This window comes from Vidua macroura, chromosome 6, assembly GCF_024509145.1.
Source record: "Vidua macroura isolate BioBank_ID:100142 chromosome 6, ASM2450914v1, whole genome shotgun sequence".
Lineage (NCBI taxonomy): Eukaryota > Metazoa > Chordata > Aves > Passeriformes > Viduidae > Vidua > Vidua macroura.
In genome coordinates this window covers 31,623,309-31,643,923 of record NC_071576.1, presented here as the reverse complement: position 1 = coordinate 31,643,923, position 20,615 = coordinate 31,623,309, and the positions used below count along the sequence as shown (strand labels likewise).

Here is a 20,615-nt window from a genome sequence, read left to right as displayed (position 1 = left end):
CTTTGAAATACCTACAATTAAAAAAAAAATGTCTTAGTGGCATTTATTGCTGGGATAAGGGTTAGAAACTAACAGCACTTCAATGAGCCCTGGAGCAATAATGTAGATTGGACCTTGAAACTTATTCACTAATTCCACCAGCACAAAATAATAAAAGAAATTATGGTGCTGTGAGTGCTAAAAATTAGTTAAACAAGTATGTATCTTCAAATGCATCAAGCACTCAAGATCTTTTTTTAGTCTTCCTATATTTATATCCACTCACAGATATAGAATTTTACTGAATTATACACCTCTTCATAAAAGCACAGATACCAATAAAAAATAGGCAACAGCCCTTATTCCAGCACTCCTTCAAAAAGTAAAAGTGTTAGAAAAAGTCTGAAAATTTGTGGCAAAATTCTGAGTATGCTATAATAAGACTTTTCAAATCAGTTAAATAACAGTATTTCAGGTTGTATCATAAAACCAGTTGCTCAAAATAACAGCTTTTAGGGATAGTCCTGATTTTTATGTTCAAAAGTTTTAATTTCAGGCAATTCAGAAAATTCTTTTTGAACTGCTTAAATAACAACCAATAATGCTTTGGCTCCTCTCCAAAGATTCCAAAGTGATTTACAAACCTTAGGAAACTCAACCTCTTTAATCCCTCTTGATTCGTGTCATGTCTATTTTCTGAACAAGAAATATGTGGTGAAGAGGGACATATGTAATTGACTTGTGTTTCCCAGTGAATCATTACAAAAAAAAGTAACAGAATTCAAATTTGCTTCACTGTTCTGACAACTAGAAGACATTTGTGCCTAGTCAAGAAATTCAAAATACTTTAAATGTTTTTCTGCATTTTCAACTGAATCATCTCCTACACATTTTTTACATTTTTCTACCATCTTTCTGGAAGACAAAATTGCCTTCATGTATGTTAAATTACACTTTCATTAAGGTCCAGGAGTTTCTGCCAGTCATTCCTCATCCATGTAAGCCTGAAAAAACTGTGCTACTGAATTCAAATTTGCCCAGGCCTATGAAGAAACAATTAACATTATGCCTAATGGAAGTAAGTTATACAAGACTCAGTGTAAGATTAACTTAAAAATCACTTTGGCATAAAATTGTACCTATTAAGTGTAAGAATTCTTGTTGGTTCCTCTGGCTGACATTTAAAAGAATATATTTGAAATGGATTTTTAAAAGCACACAAATCAATCTACTTCATATTGATGCAGCTGAAATTTCCTCTATTACCTTTTCAGCTAAAGTTTTGAAAGGCCTTATTAATGGGTGAGTCTTCATATTTTCATCTAGTGAAACACCATATTTCCATCCGCTATTAGTCTGAAAAAGAAAAAAAAAACCAACCACAAACCCCAGTGAAATAAGATGAGAGCAACATTGATGAGTGAGAGCAAATTAGCCAGTTTCCTTTGTCACATCAAACTGCTAACCCACTCCAAGAGCTGCTCAGTGCCACAGGAGAGGAGCGTGCATCCATCTGTGGGGGCACACAGGAACAAAACACGCCTGAGACAGAAGGGATGCCACCTGTGAGCAGTGGGTGTCATGATACCAGTCCTGAGCCTAACTTACACTGGCCCCTTTCAAATAGACTCATGCATTGAGACAGCACTGACTGTCCCAAAATACAGTAAGCACACTGTCCCAGTTCTCTGGGAGCCTAAAGTCAGAAACACAGAGAAGAATACGTAACATTAACAGATCAAGAACAGAGGAACATAACTAATGAATCCTTTACCTTAAACAAAACTACGTGAAAGTTATGGTTTGAAATTTTTCTGTATATATTTACATATGCATATGTATGTGTACCTTCCTATACAAATTTGCATATATAGGCCCCCCCGAACAAGAGAATTATTTTATACAACTCTTCCGTAAAATTGCTATTCATTTGTTATTAAATGTTATAATAAATTATTGAAGAATTCATTGTCTTTTCTCATAGCTTCCTAGAAATAATGAAGCAGAAACATGACATAATGACAGAGCATTTGCAAAATTACAGAGAAATTCAACACATAACAGGCTTCTAAAAGCTAAGAAGAAAGAAAATCTACAAATACTTATCTGAAATAAAAAATTACATTAGGCTGTACTTTCCTAGATCATAGAGCTCCTCTAGTAAAATTGAATCTCTGACTCCCAGTCAAAAAGCACCATTACTAGGCAAAGTGATGCCTAAAGAGCTATATATTCTTACCTAAAAAAATTTTTAAAAACCCCCCAAAAACAACAAAAAAACAAACAAAAAAAACAAACAAACAAACAAAAAAAAAAACCCAAACCCAAACCAAACTCCCCTTTTGCAGTCCCCTCAAGTCTCTCCTAATAAATTCTTTGAAAAAGTAACTAATTGCAATGCATTTTCCTAAGCAAGAGGTTTCTTCCACAGATCCCAAAATAGATATGTAGACATCCATACAATCTGGATGGAGGGGCTATCAGTTAAACTGACCAGTTTCAATTTCAATATTCACCCTAGGAATTATTTACTAGTCCTGGACAGTTGCCAGTCTTAAAATAACTCCTACCTTTTCAAAGGCCCATTTATCGTGGGAATGTTCAGCATACTTGCTTACAATATACTCCAACTTCTCAGGAAGTACAAGGCTGTAAGCAGAGAGGGCTTTTTTAGCATGTAAATGTGAATGGTTACATATAAATGGTCATTCAATCATAAGTTACTGCAGTCTGATTTATGAAAAAAAATGTCAGCAAAATATAGCACTAATCAAAAATGCTTCACCTCCAAATGAAGGCAAAACATTTGGCATGGCAATTCCCTATTCTTTAAAAGAAATGCCACAAAAAGGCATAGCTATAATGGCATTTGCAGAGAACCTTTAAGTACATAACAGTCACACTTTTTAGCACCTGAAATCACAAAGAAACAAATACCTGCTTCACCATAATTTACAAGTAAATTTGTTGCTAATTCTTAATAAAGAATAATTTCAACATAGATGTTTCACAATGCATAATGATGGAAGGGTAAGAATTTAATAGCAAGACTGAGCTATTGATCCTCAGTTCTTGAATATAAAGTCTGTATTTTAAAAGCAAAATTTACTAGGAAAGCCAAATCTCTGTTTAATCATCCTGCATGATCTGCTTATTTTACCATATAAAGATTTTATAAAAATTGGGCTACAGACCAATTGAATCACTTGATTTTTGTGATGTTCTACAAATTGTCATAAGCAAAATAATGATAGTTTCTAATTTATCTATCCCAAACATTTGAACTATTAGGCAATAGGGTACATAATAAATATAGAATTTACTATTTTCTCCAGACATAAGATGGAAATATTTAACATCTGTTCAGGGCTGAGAAGAATATGGTTTATGTCTGGTAAACAGGACAGGTTTCAGTGAAGTATTTGGCAGAAGGAAGCAAAAATCCCTCTACTACTTCTGAAAGTCCTAATACCACTCACATGTCAGTCACCAGCCAACTCTCCCTACAGAAGATAAAAAATGTTAATAAGGAATAGTATAAAAATATTTAAGGGAAGGAAACCACTATGAATTACACGACTCACTTTGATGTGCTGACAGGTTTGGGATCGAAATTTCCTTCTGGATCCACTGAAGTCTGCTTTTCCAAAGTTGACATAATTCGTGTATCTAAATAATCAGGGGGCAAGGCACCAGCTATAGCACTTAGACAAGGCAAAGCCATTCGAAAGAGCTCTGGATCATACTTCTGCAGGAGAGATAGGAACTGGTTGGAAAACCCAATAGAAAAACATGCAAAATGTTAGTGAAATCCAAGCAGCCATATAGCCATGTACAAATATTAGAAGATGCAAACAAACAGTAAGTCACATTTAAAATTCAAACATAGGGCAAAATTATTGTTGCATGACATCTATTTTCCATTATATCAACACGATATATGCTTAAGACTACTCAGGTTGACATAAGGGTATGCTGACACTTTGCATGTGTATGCAATACAAGGTCAACTCGAGTTTTCTTTGGGCCATGAAGGCCTGTACAGAGAGGATCAAGACTTGTTTGCCTAGTTACAGAGTATGATCATCTGTAAAATACTGCCTTAGTTCTAAAGTTATTAATTCCAGCAGAATTAGCAGTTGCCATAGTCATTTTGCTTCTCTTTCAACCTGTACTGTTTCATTTTAAAATATGCTCATTAAAGGAAATTGTGATTAACTGTAGCAAAGTATTTTCATTATTTTTAATAACATCAAACCTGTAAATAGTTTAGAACAAAAGAGAATGGTGGAGAATACTATAGGTCTGCAGATCAGATTTACACAACTCTTCTTTCACTAACCACCATTGGGCTAACAACCATTTACGGAAAAATAAAAATGTTGTTATGGAGAGACACCAGTATTGGCAAAAACATATCGTGTTAATTCATCTGTTAAAATCCAAGATGCACTAATTGGAAACATTTGATTGCATCAGGCACTCATGACACTCTTTGCACTTGTGAAAGCACTAAGAGAGGGATAAATATGACTAAAAATCAAATCCAAATAAAGCTTAAAAGCCATTTCAGAATAATGCAGAGACCATTTTTATTTCCATATTATAAATCAGAATGCCTAGAGGAGCAATCATCTAAAGCTGTAGCTTAGAAAGAGAACATAAATCCAGTGAGACACAATGAATATGTTTTTTTATTGTCCTAAAGCAAAAACTGATTTTTGATTGGGCCCAAGCAAGTACAAAAAGTATTTACTCAGGAAGACATTTCTTGTATCAGAAATGCAACTTTTTCTTACTGAGAGAAAAACTGAGTAAGTTAAAAAGTCCCAATATCACATTTTGCAACAGAAAAACGGAAAAGTATTTATTTCATAGTATATTGCATCATATCTCTTCAGCTGGGCAATAGCTGGAAAACTAAAGAAATACAAATATATATTTGAAGACAGGCAATGTAAATTTATTCTACATATACCAACAATTTGATAAAAACATACATATATATATATATATAAAAATTAATTTTATGTCAGTAAAAAGTAATTTAAAATGTTTAGTAGAGCCAAGATAGGAGAGCAGACAACACTGACGTGTTAGTGCAGTGAGAACTAAACATTACATGTGCATATGTGTGTGTATATATATATACACACACACATACATATCTCCTCATTAGTAGTGTAAAGCTTGCATGTATATCAAGCAAAGATTTGACATTTCATCAGCTTGGAGACAATCTTTCAAGATTCAGTGTTCAATTTTTCACTTCATTAAAAGCCTTCATTGCTGTGTCTCCCATATTAGATGAAACAACTGTTAAAACAGGAATTTTCTCATCTTGGCACAGCAAGTTATCACTGTAATGCTTTTATATCCACCCCATAATGTAATGTGAATTGCAGCTATTACCTTATGAGACAAGGAATCAAATATCCCCCAGAAAAGTTTCTCAGTTAAATGTAGCTCCTCTTCTGCTGCAATTCCATAGCTTCCCATTCCTGAAGGCAGACAGTAATATTTCCAGCACTGCTCATAGTGATTTGTCAGAAGCTAGATTTTCAAGAAATAAAAATGCTTGTGAAACATTGCTATTTAACAAAATAAAAAACTGTTATGTTAAACAGTTACAGGAGTAGTTTTATTTGCGTCTGTATCTTCATTTCCAATGGCTCAGAATAATGGTGGTTTGTTTTTGGTTTGTTTTTTTTTTTCTTTTTGGAAGAGCAGCAGAGCCCATATGGTGAAAGTATAAAGCCTGTATTATCTCCAGCTCCTGCTGTGGGATTCTCAATGGCTACAGGGAGTAGCAAACTTTCAGAATTGTCACCATTTGAGTACAGACTAGCTTACAGGACAAAAACAGAGATAATGAAATGGGTATAAGGCAGGACATGATAGGTTCTCATGAAAAGTTTTACAAATTCAAATTGATTTAACTCCCATCATTTGTAGTTGCTTTAATGTTACTTAAAACACTGCAAGAGACACCTGCAGTACACCCTCTTGGCTGCAATTGCTCAGCTCTGGAAAAATTGACAGAAAAAACTATCATACAGGAAATCTGTACAGTTAAAGAGCCTAGTAGATATGATTACTGATGCACTTTCCACATAATTTCAAATTTCTAACAGTTTCTTCTGTAGAATTAAAAATTCTTGTCCCAAGGAAATTTAAAAAATTTCTTTTAGTATCAGACTAGAATATTGATATTTTAGTTTTTATTGCAATTCTGTGTAAGAAAGAAAAATAATAATTAAAAAGCAGACCAAACACTCCCTCTACACCACACTTCTAATCAAAAATTAATGATGTTCCAGAGTATGTTTGTGAATATGGCAGCTCTGCTTGAAAATATGATACAATTTCAATTCTTTCACAAAAAGACACAGACCTAAGATCAGGCTGTTTTATCCCAACAAAAAAGTGAATCAAACCTGACAGAATAGTTCTAACTAAGATTTATTTATAATCTAACAGTTGTAATCCTGTTTTTACAGAACAAAAGAAAAAATAAAACAAAAGAAAAACTAGATAAAACAAGACAAATCTTCAGTTATAGATAACTGAAAAATAAAAGGTGAATTTTCTTCCCTGCATCCTGTCTCTTAGATTTCACTCAGTAGTCATTCCTAGGACTGTGCATCCTACCAAGAGTTATTTTAGTTCATATAGCAGAAGAAGAAATCTCAAGGTAACACTGACAGTTAAATTGATACATTCAAATACTCTTTTGCTGAAGCAAGGGGAAAGTCAACAGTTCACTATACAAAATATCATAATCCCCTTACTCTTTGCATAGGCATGATTTCAAAAAGTTTTCAAACATTACATTTAATTTGAAAGACTACAAAACAATAACATTATTTTCCACTCAGAAGTAATTTTACATTGCTTTACCCTTCCCATTCTGATTTTAAAAACAAGACAACAACAATTTCTTTTCAAGTTTTATGCTTGATGCATGTACAGAAAATAAAGTATTTACCTTGAGAGGCATTTTACAGTATTCATTGAGCAGGGGCACATCAAAAACCAGCCTTCTCAACAGCTGTTGTAGCATAGAGGGACGCAAATGGCTGTTATTTAAAAAAATAGATGTTACCAGAAAAATTCATACAGTTAAGTGTAAGTTAAATAAAAATCGAAGTAAATTTATTGGGAGGCAAAACACTCATTAAAAGTATTTTGGAAAAACAATGCTAAGTGCGTAAGGAATCTCACTATTTACCTATAGAAGGATATAGCACAGAATGTTGTGCTACTTCTGAACCTTCTTAAGTGAACAGACAAATCTACATTTCAGTTCCTGAGATAACACTGGTCATTTATTTCATGCAAGAATAAAATAGTCTTACAGGCATTACATTACAGGCAAAGCAAGGAGCTGTTAAGATACCTATCTTGCACAAAAGAAATTAATTTGTACACAGGTATCATACGTACTGGCAAATAGCAAGCAGGCATTCCTCAATAGCGTCTCTTTGAGCTTTTGTGAGGGACCGTCCCTTGGATAACCTATATATTGTGTGAAGCATGGAGTCAACCAGAGAGGCATGATGCTCTGTTCCAGAAAAGAGGGGAGCACATCTCTTGAGTAGTGGAAACACAGCTGAGCAAATGTATCTATTTAGTGCGAGAGCTGCCTCTGTGGTACTTAGAGAAACCTGTATGAAGGAGTAAATGAGCCTTAGTACCACACTGGGTAAAGGTCACTAAATATGAAGGTTATAAAACATAACAATGTAATAGTCCTTAAATCTCCTATATGGCTGGGTGCTAATGATATTTCCAGGATATACATGAGAACTAAAGTAATTTCTTTTTCAACTGGAGAAAATTCAAGCCATCCATTTATGTCCCGTCTCTTGCATCCCTGCACTCTGAACCAATAGCAGCAGAAAAGAATACGTAGTTTCTATCTTGAAACAGGTTGGAAAACCCCAGTAAGCTTTAAATAACACTCAGCATCTCATTCCTGGATTTTCAGTGTAATTATTGAAAACAAACATGAAATAAAAGCAATCATTAGTCCTATTGCAGTATACTCAATGTACTTATTGAATTACTGTACGGCCTGTATCAAAAGATTTTGAACTATGCTTACACTTCATACACTGAATGTTCAAATCAGACTTATGCACTATAAAGTAATAGTAAGTGAATTAATATTGATTTTGTTTTATAATGAGTCTATAATGCCTTTTTCTAAAGGCTGTTTTGACTTGAAATTCCAGTTTTTTTACACTTACAGAGCCACTACATCCAGCCATTTCACCTAAACTCAATAGTGAAATACATACTGTATCCAAAGAGGCAGAAGCTCTTAAATCTGGTAAAAATCCAACTTCCAGTAGGTGAAGGAGGAAGCTTTGGTCCTTAATACCATAGACACGGTCCAAAAAGAGTACCATGGGTGCTTTATGATCAGGACAGAAACTGGCAGACATGTCTGGCTCATTTACTGTGCCATCTACACAAACATACAATGCACTTTTTAATAGTAGATAACTGATAAAACAAGAAACACCATGGCAATTAAAGACATTATAATTACATTTAATATGTAAAATCACATACTCAAAGAAAATTACATTCTTGTTCAGTTTTATTTTATGCTAAAAAAGAATTGTTTAAAATAGTAAGTTTCTATTATTAAAAAAAACCTATTATTTTGCAATTTAATTATCTTTCACTCTTAAATGAAAGCTTAGAAATTAATGGTAAAACATTCTACAATGACTGGATAATGTGGAAATACAAAGGGACTGAGCCCAAGCTTAAACATTTTACCTAAAGAGGTAGCATCTCTAGAGCCACTGCTGGAGACAAAGTATTGGGCCATTGGTGTGATCCTTTAAAGTATTTCTTACATTCTTACATTTTCTGCTCTAGAGGAGCAAATATCTGTGCCACTGGAGCAGCTCTAATTGATGCAGATCTAATTAAAATTTGAACAGTTCTCTGCTTACATTCAACTAACAAAACTGCTCTCTTTTTCATCTGAAGGCTAATGTGGCAAAAGACTTTCATAAAAGATAAATGGTCTAATAAAAGTATTGAAGTTACCTTTGTTAACTGTGGACAACTTTAGTGGTATACTTATAATCCCCACCAAATCTTCAGTTGGCACTAGGGATCGAAGAATTGACCTGATTCGAATAGCTTCCCCTTTTCCACTTTGAATAAGCTGTAGAAAAATTTGTCAGTTAAGAAATTTAGTATTGAGGGACATAAGAAAATTTTCCTCAAAGTATTTGTATTAATATGATTTTTTTTTCAAACACTGGAAGAAAATTTACAGAAATTCAATTCATCCAAGAATGAATGTGAAGTTGCCAAATTCAGCTGTTCCTACATTTGTATTTGGTCTTATTTTTATATAAATGATTTTACACTATTATGAATTCCTAATAAGGCAAAAACCTCCACATTGATAAGATTCCTAAACCAACCAGATATGGTGATGAAACCAAAACTTATGACATGTCCATGTTACCTAGGGAACCCAAGGTGACAAATTTTGAGCTTGCTTTTTTACAGTATAAATGGATGCAGGCCTGTGTGATGTATCCATGCATTTTTCTAGTATTTCTATGCTGTAAAAATCTTCAAAAGACATTTACAACAATGAGGTGAGCAATTCCTTTCAATTTCTAGCAGAAATCAGGTATTAATAACCTGTGTCTGAAAATCTCTACCAGTAATTTTCATAACATGAAACTACTGCATCTGGCAATAGAGAGCCAACGATAGTTAATAAACTTAATAGCTTTTGTAAGTGTAAGTAGGGAGGCTGCAAGCCAAACTTCTTACTCTTATTGTATTGAGATAAATAGAGGATTTTAAGCTACTAAAGAATTCTAAGCACCAACAAGCAACAGTCCAATGAAAATCAAGTCTTGCATGTGGCTGTTACAGGCGCTACTGTTGAAACAGTTATTTTACATATTTTTCCATATATTCACAAGGTGTGGGCACTACGTTTCATCAATGTACACAAAAAGCAGCCCTCTATCACATTCTTATGAAAATTATTTTATGGCTTTCTAGAAAATAATAAAGGGTCAATTTCAGAAGTTATTATACGGGTCACTTAATTGTGCAACGCTTGTAGTTCATATTTGCTTTAATTCCATATTCATGTAAAAATTACCAAAATTTTAGACAAATAAAAAAGCATAAGGGAATCAAAAGACCATGGTTCTTTATAAACAGCTTGTAGCTTGTATCTAGTTAGATACAGCAAGAAATCATAAAGTCTACCTTTTGAAGGGAAGAAGGCTTCAAATAGAGAAAGGTTTAGTTGGACATGTACAATTATGTTTACAAATCTCCTTACATTTTCTGAGTAAGTGGTAAAATGAACTTACATGCATTTCTGGTGCACAGCGTCCAAGTAAATCTATGAGAGCTGAGTAAAATGACATGATTGCATTTCCCATGTGCACAGTCTCCTCTTCCTCCTCCTCCTCATCACTAAAAAGTTAAAAATAACAGTGAGCTAGATTTAGATTTTTGCTAATCTAAATTTTATAGCTTTTCTCTGGAGCTAGAGACATGATCCGGAGGCTATTCACCAGACATACTCGTCCCTTTGGCTCCAGACTAAAGGGTTTTTGTCCCTAAGGTAAGCATGCAGTCTAACTGTAATAGCTGACTTCACATGAGCCTTCTACCTTCCTCTTTTACTTTAGCTTAACTTTAGCTCCATTCCACAGCAGTCTTCTCATTTGTTTTGTCCTTTGGGCTTTTTCTCTCTGTAACTCTTATTCCACTTTTATCTAGCTAATGCTTTATGAATACCATATGACAACTGCTTGTGGATGTGAATCTCTAATTCTCTCTGTTTGTATAATCCTTACACAACAGGGTCTATTATGCACATACTGCAAGCATGATTGAACCAGCTATTAAATTGTCATTTGTCAAACAAGCATTCACATTTACTTACCCTTCTCTTTTATATGCCTGGGAAGGAAGGTCACGACTAGGATTCTCTGAGATCCTGATAGCCTCCTGCATAGCAGCCAGCAAACCATTTCCTCCTTCTCCCCTAAGGTCTGGCCCGAAGCACTCCGGCCGTCGAATAAGGAGTTTGACAACAACACTTGCATTTTCCTCAACACTTTCACCTGAGGACCAAAAAGCACTACATATATTTTCTCCTGAAAGGTATTCTTAAGTCAGAAGAAAACTTCATTTTCTCTCCTAATTGTTACAAAATATAAATCAAGTCCTCATCCTAAGATGCCAGAGCTGAGATTCCCCTGCAGCCCGTGGTGCAGACCATGGAGAGGCAGCTGTGCCCCTGCAGCCCACGGAAGTCCACAGGGATGCAGAGATCCACCTGCAGCCCATGGAGGAGACCTGTACTGCAGCAGGGGGATGCCTGAGAGGAGGCTGTAAACCTCCTGTGGAGACCTGTGCAGGAGCAGGCTCCTGGCAGAGTCACCTGCAGACCTGTGGAGTGGAGCCCACACTGGAGCAGGTTTCCTTGGAGGACTTGTGGGGAACTCACACTGGAGCAGCCTGTCCTGGCAGGACTGCACCCTATGGAAAAGTGCCCCACATTGCAGCAGTTTGTGGAGAATTTTTGCCTATGGGATGGACTGACACTGGAGAAGGTTGTGGGAGGGACCACACACTAGAGCACAGGAAAGACTCTTCTCCTGGAGAAGTGGCAGGAATGTATTGATGTAACCCCTATTCCCTGGTCTTCCTGTGCCAAGGAATTCCTAACATGATTCGCTACCATGGCTGCAGGTTAATCTACTCAATTATGTGATTTGCAAAAAAATTAAGAAAAAAAAATACAGCTAACTATGAAGATTAAAAAAAAAAAAAAAAAAAATTACAATAATAAGCATACACCAATAGTCTTGTTTGTAATGAGAAGAGTATGCATTAACCTCTCTTCAGATTTAACATATTTTGATGGTTAGGAAATGAATTTAAAGGAAACATTTTGATGGAATCTGGATGCCAAAAAATTAGACTTACTGTTAGCAAAAACTGCAAATCGTAAGAATGACAGGTAACGTTCACCCTCTATTGGGTTCCATCCAATATCTGGATATCCTTTAGCCAACAATACTGGACAGCTCTGCAGGCCACAACCTGCCAGGTAGGTAACAACCTGCAATATAGAAATAATCATTTATTCATATGCTTAGAAATAGATTTCTAAAAATAACTATAAACCAGAATGAGCACAGTATTTTTTTTCCAAGATTTTTTATATTCTAGGCAATTAACCTAAGACTCTTAACAACATAGGTCATTAATTTATCAGTCATAGGGGGTTTTTAATGAAAAAAGGTTAGCACTCTTTGTTTCTAAGTTACCTAATTATCTTATGATAAAAAACTATAACAACATGAACAAATGTGGAATGTGAAAAACAGAATAAAATCTTGCATAATCCATATCCTTTTGACAGTACATACATGACAACTAAAATACTGAACTGCTTTAAAAATCAGATCAATAATGGTATATGGTTTATTTGCTACAATAGCAAAATAAAGATTGCATCAAAAGTTTATATAGTGTAATTCTAATTTTAATGGATATGAAAACCATCACAATTTTTCAGAAGAATGATAAATACCAATGAGCAGTTTTAAGAGTCTGAAAACAGAAAGACTAAAAAATCTTGGTATTACAAAAATTTCTAACACAACGTTTCTTATCAAGAGGAGAATCTTTAAGGGAAATCTTTGAGAAATTATGATGAATTTCTTTAATTATATTAAACTGAATTTCAGAAATATTTACAGAATAATTTCCTCATTCATCTAAAAGGAAATTTGCAGATAACTGTGCAATTCAAATAAAATAAAAAATCATATGTTTATGCAAAGGACAACACATGAGCATGGTTATAGCACTTAAAATAGGTAATGACCATAAAGAATCTTCCATGAACATGTAAAAAAAGATACAAATTACAATTTCTTAAAATGGCCGGCAGCCAAAATAGATGGTAAAAGGGAGAAAGATAAGAGATTATACTTCGTCATTATCCAGTATCCTAAGAGGGAAAAAGTTATGAATTGAGGAAGAATTATATGTCAGCTAATACAGTATACAAATTGCCTCCAAAAGGCTGCAAGAGTGGAAAAATTGGTTGATGTGGAAAACTTGCTTGTCGCAGTACGAAGTAAGGAAGTTACTCAGAGCACCCTGAGGAAAAAGTATGTAATTCCCAAAAGGACATGATAGTTTTCAAGCATTTATTCAGAAGATATAAGTGAATACATACTTGCAGGGGTCTATAAATGCAGCTCATAAAAAATGTGAGAGCACCAGTAGAATAAATCTCTTCTAAGATTTTACAATGTTACCACCAAGCCATACAATCTATTCAGTTTAGTACAGTATGTGATACATTTCTTGTGCAATCCTCTACCATCCACACTGTTACACATTTGCAGTAGAAAGAGTTTTGTATGAAGCAAAGTGATGCAGAATCCCCAGGCAGGTGCAAAGGAGAGCTGCTTTATTGAAAAAAACCAGGACTTTTTAAGCAGTTAGCCCATTATCAGTTACACAGTTTTAAATCATAACAAACAAAATCCAACCAACCACCATACACCACGATGTGAGCATGTAATGGTTATAGAACTTGTTTTTCTACCTCCAATTCAGCTGAGTCACTTTCCCATAGTCCTTTTCTGCTTAGCCGAAGTAGCAGACCTGAGCCATGATTTTACAAGGATAACAAGGCCCTTATTTTATAAGACTTTACCTATATGCAACAGAATTTAAATTTATAATGGCAACAGTTCAAAAGTGAAGTTGTCTATGTGTCATTTATTTGCTTTGCTTTGCACACAGTTTTTACGGTACAAATTTTAGTCACATAGAAATGCTGTATCACTCTGTGAATAGGGTGTCTGTTACATCCATCAAATAATATCCAGAGTATTCGTTTTTTCTAGTTATTTAGTATACAGATTTGTCTACTGAATAACCTCCACATACTGCACTAGATAAAGTTATTGTCTCACCACAGGTAATACATTGCAGCCAATGCATTATGATTCTTACAGCTAAAATGACTAATGAATTTGAGAAGCCCAGTCTGAGGCACATACAGCCTGATTTTTTCAGCATAAAATACTGCTCATGTTACAGCTGATATCTGTTACTGTTTGAACATTCAGGATTTGTACAGTGCCAATTATTTCAGTAAGAAAAGTGCCAAGTATTTCAAGGTAAGCAATCAGTAAATGAGAAATGTGGTCATCAATGAAATTTACTTTAAGTGACTTCCTCTACAGTAGTTTCCATGAAAATATAAGAGAGTCACTGGTAGTGTTCCAGTCACTAGTGATGTATTCCAAGGATTGATATCAATACCTTTCAATTTTTTATTAATGACAGGACAGAATGCACTCAGCAATTTTGCAGGTGATAGAGAATTGCTAATTCTTCTCAACAGTATATTGCCTAGTAAGTATATTGCTGTGCTGTCTCACACCCTTTCCATTCATATTCTTGCCTGTCTTCCCCCAGCTATCGCTGTATTATGCCCATTTATTTGAATTTCACAACTTTTCCTCTCCCACACCCTGTACTAATCACAAACAGTCCCACAAGTTCCACTGTCATCACAGGATCCTGTCATCCTGCACAGAGATTTTACCTATGCTATGCTATCATTTAGGTGTTTAACTACTCTCTCCATTTATATTAAAGCCTGCCTTTCGTTTTCTGTACCACAATGCTCTGCTAGCCCATCTATCTTCTATTACCTGCTGTCCTTCTCTTCTGACTATGCATTTCTATCTCTAAATCTGTTCTCTTCCTGTGATATACAAATAACTTTCATGCCATTTTTTACATTTTACCACATTTTCCAGCTCATCCTGTCTCTCCTCACATTCGCCTTTATTCCTAACAATTGCCAATGACTTGAATTCTGGATTCAGTTTTCCACTGACTCTACCCTTAAAATCCTGTTTCACCTTTCATCTTGAAATATCTGTCCTCCATTCCCTTAGCTCTAACCTCCATCCCCACAAATCTTTATGATTTAAGCCAAAAGACCCATGTCCTTTTTTTAACTTTCTCCTCTTAATTCTCAATTTTTTCCTCCCCAAAGAACACTTCTTGATATTCCTGTTTTTCTTGTCATCCTTTCTACCTGATAACAATAGTGAAAGGATGCAGAAGATAGAAATAATTCTCTTTTGCTCTGACTCCTGATAAGCATGAAGCAAAATCAGGGAAAATACTGCTCAGTCAACCTTACCTTGAAACAACACATACCTAGAGTGGCTATTTCTGAGGGCAACATATTCAAAAACTACTGTGATACAAGCTTGCCCTTTTAAACCCTTTTAGCACAAGTACACCACTTAATAAATGGGTAAATAGGTCAGAGTAACCACCTTATCAAGATCTGGCTCCTCCAATGCAAGTGCAAGCTCATTGTTGTCCATCACAGAGGCTGCTGCCACATCGAGTGGTGTCGAACCCCTCATTGAAGGAAATGCTGCAGAAAAAAGTTAATACATAATAATTAAATGGAGTTTGTTGTAATCACATTCATGCAGCAGAGGGCAGCAATCACGCTGGAATCTAGAACATAAATATATTCGTAGTACATTTTAGGGCAGTTCTTCATCCAAGAACACAGTCAACTGTTTTTAATAATATGGAAGTGCTGAAATTTTTTTCTAACTTCACATCCATATCTGTAAGCATACTCAAACACAGTGGTTTTAAGTACAGATGAAAAAAAAAATCAGTATTAACAGTATAGCAAATCGCAGGAATACTATTTCCTTAGGAGACCAACATATTAACTATGTAATTCTGCACAGCCTTATCAAGTCAAGATTTTAAAACATGCCTATCTTTAGCAAAAAGAGACATTTCAAGCTTCAATTACCTGTTTTCTTTCTTTAATATTTTCCAATTTTCTGTGTTCATTATGGCCAAATGCACGCATGAACAGTTAAATCACTGTGAAATCACAGGCTATCTTGCCTTGACATATCTTATTATTATAGCCATCTATATAGCCAATAAATTTTTCCTTGTGTTACAAAATCTAATGCACATGCATTAAAAAACATAGTCAGTGTTCAAATGAAAAATATGAAATTTACTTCAGTAGCCTAAACTGTAGATGCAAGGAAATTTAAACCAGGTGAAACAGGCAAGCACCATAAGGAGTCAATTTAATCTTAGATTTCAAACCACAATTATTTTGAATGGAAAAATGTCAAACAATGTGTTTAATGCTAATTTTTTCAAGGTGTTCTAAAACACAGATTCAGATTATTCTGTTCCTAATACAATTCATAGAAACATTAGCATGAAACAAAAGTGAAAAAAAAAGGAAAGAATTAAAGGTGAAACCACAAGGTGGTTTAAGCATGTTTCAGCCTGCTATACAAATTAGACACCAGTCTTGTGATATCACAGTTGCTCCTACTCTTGCTTTTAGGTGTTGCAGCTACATGGCATACCCAGTCCAACACTACTGTTTTCCAGTAAGTAGCTGAGATGCTCAAACATGGCCTTTTGGTTTTGACGGCTAATGCGACAGAAGTAGCACAGGAACCGACAGCAGCTTGCCACCATCTTAGGAAAAGCGATCTGCTGAAGAGGAAAGTTGACAAAGTGAAATATGTTAATTACCAATCTGTTCCAGTTCTTCTTCCTGCACTCCTCACAAGGGAAGTATAGTGAAGTTACCAAGGTGATAAGCAACTGACAGTCACTTTGGTTCTAACTTAAGAAAAGACCCACATTTCCTTTTAACTTTCACATTCATTAGGCCATGAAATGTTGAAAAATCATTTTTTAGAGAACTATAGGTGGCATACTAGTTTGAACTGACAAGTTTTAACATTCCCACCTCTTTCTTCAGAGACGGTATATGTCTCAATACAGCCTCATGATTAACCATTTATTCCAAGAAGCTGGAAATCTAGCTTAAACAATCTGCTGACACAACCTAGAAAAATGCCCAATCCCTAAGCCACAGACTACATTTCATGATTGCTCATTCTATCTCTTGAAGCTACAACACTGAACAGAAAGAAATATTCATGAGGTACGTGCTGTCTACATGCAATTCATAAAGATAGAGATATAAAATAGGTTATTTTGGGGGGCCAAGCACATTTAATGGCACAACACCAGGTTACTAAGCAGTCTTCTAAGTCTGCATTTCCTTTGAAGGATATAGTGGTAATTTCTGTAAAGCATTTTTGTAGATCTATGCTATTAAAATTTTCTAGGAAAACATTTTTAATAAAATTAGAAAGCATTGGGGGTTGTCATTGTTTTGGGTTTCAGGGTTTTTTTAATCACCTTTGGCTCTATGTACAAGTTGTAGCAAAACCAGGATGTTGTAGTACCTATAAATTAGCAAAGTAATAGTAATTTTATAATTAATTGTAACGTGCCTTGAAATGCAACAGAAATACTAAAACTGGTATGTGAATACTTTGTAAAACTGCAATGCTGTAGGCAGATTCAATGTATAAGCACTTAAGAGAACTATATGAGCAATATGATTAAAGAGGCAAAGAGTGGTGCAGCTGCACACAGAAGCTAATCAAGTTATGAAAAATTGGAAGACAGAAAAGATGAGCAAAAGGTAGAATATTAGGCTGAAAATTGCTCCAAATACATAAGAAAAATGAGTGGCCAGGTGAAAGGATGTTAGATAAGGAATACTGGGATCAGAGGAAACCTCTTTTTTTGGGGTGGAAGCCAATAGGATAAAAACATCAGGCATGAGCAAAGAGAAGAAAGAAAATATGCATGCTTCACTTCTCACTTTCTTCAGGAGTGAAAATTTTCTGTTAGGTTTCTCAAAATTTATGCCACTCTGCCTTTAAAATAGCATGTATATATATTCCTGCATAGCACAGAGAAAAGGGAGAACACAACACTGCAAGAAAATTTTTGCTCAATTCAAGTATATGAATTTGAGCATTAAATATAAACTGGGTTTAGTCTCTTATTATAATTTATTGGTAGTAACACTTCATTTAAGATGAAGAGGTACATTTTCCTAACAGAGCTACACCTCCAATAAATGCAGTTCAAGTATATACTTAATAACAAAACCTTTTACAATCCTATTAAAAGAAAAATGAAACACCTAAAACATCTCAGGTTTTAAAAATCAAGGCTAGGCTACTGGGCTTCTCCCTCTAGTAAAATAAAAAAGATTCTACTTTTTTCATTAATGAATGCTTTAATTTGGACAAGTAAAATCTAGCTTACAGGGATATATTTTTGTTCACTTCTTAGACATTCTAATATATTTTTGGGAAAGTTCAAAATGCAAAACACATAACAAATTGTGGTGAAATTACCTGAGATTTATCTCCTCCAAGCACATTTACCATCACATCCATAACGGTTTCATGCATGCCTAAGACTCTCATTAAGTTAGGGTGCTGATAAAACACCTTGTTGTTCATTATATCCCTAAAATAGAAGAAAAGACAATTTGTTTTTAAGAAACCTCAAATTAATTTAAGTCAAAGCATTGAGATTTCAGAAGTATGCATTCATTGTATTAACATCATTTAAAATTCTTAGAATTCAGCATAATACAAAAGCATCTGCAAACAAAATGTTTCATATTTCAATATGTTGTCATTCCTCTAATTCTCATAGATTCTTCATGAGAAGAATATTAACCTCCAAAATATTTTGAGATGGCAATTCTTCATCTCTAAATTGCTCCTACCATCTGTTCTGTTTAAATTAAAAAAAAAAAATCTGTGATGATCTAAGTGGAAAAGAATATGTTTTGTTAGGGTTTAAGTTGAGAACAGAGATCAAGAAAATGAAATCTAATCAATCATATTTCTGCAGTAACCTCTTAATTAATTTCCTCAGTTTACAAAGTAAAGACAATAGACTTAGCATTTAAGGTAATCTGCTATGTGTATTTCATCCATATTTTCAAATTCTGTCACAAGTGGCATACAGGTCCATTATGAAGGACTATTTTAACTTTTTCATTCTGCCCACTCTTGTCTCAACATTTTCTAGAATCTGCTGTATTGATTTCATACTCCAGAAGACAATTTATGTGTTTCAAAATAATCCAGGGACTGGATTTCAACAGAATCCAGGGATTTCTAAAATTTTAGGACAGCCTGTTAAAAGCACATGGCAAATAACACGAATCATGCCTGCTTTAAAGAAATACAGAAAACTGAGAATGGATGAGTCTCAATACAGCACCTCTTGGAAGGTGCTTATTTGCATACCATGTTTAGGCAAAATTTATCCTTAATCCCTCATATAATTCTCAGCAAATTTACAAACTCAGCATCAAGGACAAATTGGGTAATACTGTTGCACACTGCCTAATGAGTCATTGTCATGAATAGATCAATTCAAATAAATAGATTAGTCTTTGCAATTTATACCAAAAAAATTGTATAAAAATTTTTATAAGTTTTATATTGAAACAGTAGGAATAATGGACCTTTCTTGCATTCATTGTAAAGTAGAGAATTTTTTAAATATTCCTGAAGAAAGACAAGTAAATATAGTTCTCAGGTAACAATACTATAATTTTCTCTCTAAATGCACCATTTTAATTGTAGTAATTTATTTTCTGTAATTTTTTTTCCTTACAACATTAAATAGCCCAACCAGCATTTAATCACATGAGAGGAATAGCAAACATGCAGGAATGCACCACAATACCACAGCTCAACAGAGGTAATTTTATAGCAAAGATGCAGAAAATATTCTCACATCATTTGGTACTATATAAAGGAAATTTCTTCTGAATTTCCAGTTGAAAAGACACCAGCAAGTTTATCCACTCATATATGAACTATATAATGGGCTTTAAGTTTGAGAAAAATGCAGTACGGATAGACATTAGCAGAAATTTTACTGATCTTTTTCTCCAGAGCTGCTAAAACATATACTTAGATTAGGGTTTAAGCATCAGGCTTAACTATAGTAAAAGGAGTCAATTTTCTTTAGATAATACCTTAGTTCACAGAAACTTTGACCCTTTAAATACTCATCAGTTGGCATCACCTTGGAAATATATGTGAAGGTGTAAATCTGGTATTATTTACCAGATTTATGTTTACGCTTCAGTATAGCATTAATTTTCATTTTGGAACAAAAGTTACAGGAGTTACTAAGATAAAAAAAGCTTCACACCAACTTAAAAACAAAATTCTATTGATTCCATACCCTAATCCATTAATCATTAGCAATTCCTCCTCTTTTCCCATCCTCACACTGAGAAGTGAGCGAATCTGGCCCAGTGCTGCAAGCAGATTAATGGTGTCCTTCACAGAGGCAGCACTAATGGTGTACGCTTTCCTCAGGGCTTGCAGGAGCTCCCCAATGCTGTCATACTGCCTACGAAGGAGGCTGTACATAATCCGAACTAATTCAGGATCTTGGATCTGATCTTCCTGGGACCAGCGCACCATTGTCTGCGATATGAGTTCTTTCAGTGTAGCTAAAAGCAAAATATGTTACATGTTACTAGCTCTTCCAACAGAAAATATCAAAAACATGTATTATAATAAAATACGTAAGAGCTGACAACAAAGAGGTTGTAAAAAAACACAAGCAGACTGAACAGGGTTTTTAAATTGGAAAAGCAA

At 34.6% G+C, this 20,615-nt stretch overlaps 1 protein-coding gene across 1 annotated transcript in view; it reads right to left on the bottom strand.

The window, feature by feature from the left end:
• The window catches only part of RYR3 (ryanodine receptor 3), a 197,651-nt gene that overhangs the window by 69,366 nt on the left and 107,670 nt on the right, over positions 1 to 20,615 (bottom strand). The window contains exons 39-53 of the mRNA XM_053979767.1: positions 20,194 to 20,467; positions 18,333 to 18,447; positions 16,458 to 16,599; positions 15,381 to 15,484; positions 11,983 to 12,118; positions 10,934 to 11,114; positions 10,353 to 10,458; positions 9,049 to 9,169; positions 8,283 to 8,452; positions 7,426 to 7,646; positions 6,968 to 7,058; positions 5,392 to 5,532; positions 3,564 to 3,727; positions 2,550 to 2,628; positions 1,246 to 1,335 (exon numbers count right to left, since the gene is read on the bottom strand). Coding sequence (XP_053835742.1) covers positions 1,246 to 1,335; positions 2,550 to 2,628; positions 3,564 to 3,727; positions 5,392 to 5,532; positions 6,968 to 7,058; positions 7,426 to 7,646; positions 8,283 to 8,452; positions 9,049 to 9,169; positions 10,353 to 10,458; positions 10,934 to 11,114; positions 11,983 to 12,118; positions 15,381 to 15,484; positions 16,458 to 16,599; positions 18,333 to 18,447; positions 20,194 to 20,467 — 2,135 coding nt within the window. The remainder of the gene's footprint in view (positions 1 to 1,245; positions 1,336 to 2,549; positions 2,629 to 3,563; positions 3,728 to 5,391; positions 5,533 to 6,967; positions 7,059 to 7,425; positions 7,647 to 8,282; positions 8,453 to 9,048; positions 9,170 to 10,352; positions 10,459 to 10,933; positions 11,115 to 11,982; positions 12,119 to 15,380; positions 15,485 to 16,457; positions 16,600 to 18,332; positions 18,448 to 20,193; positions 20,468 to 20,615) is intronic.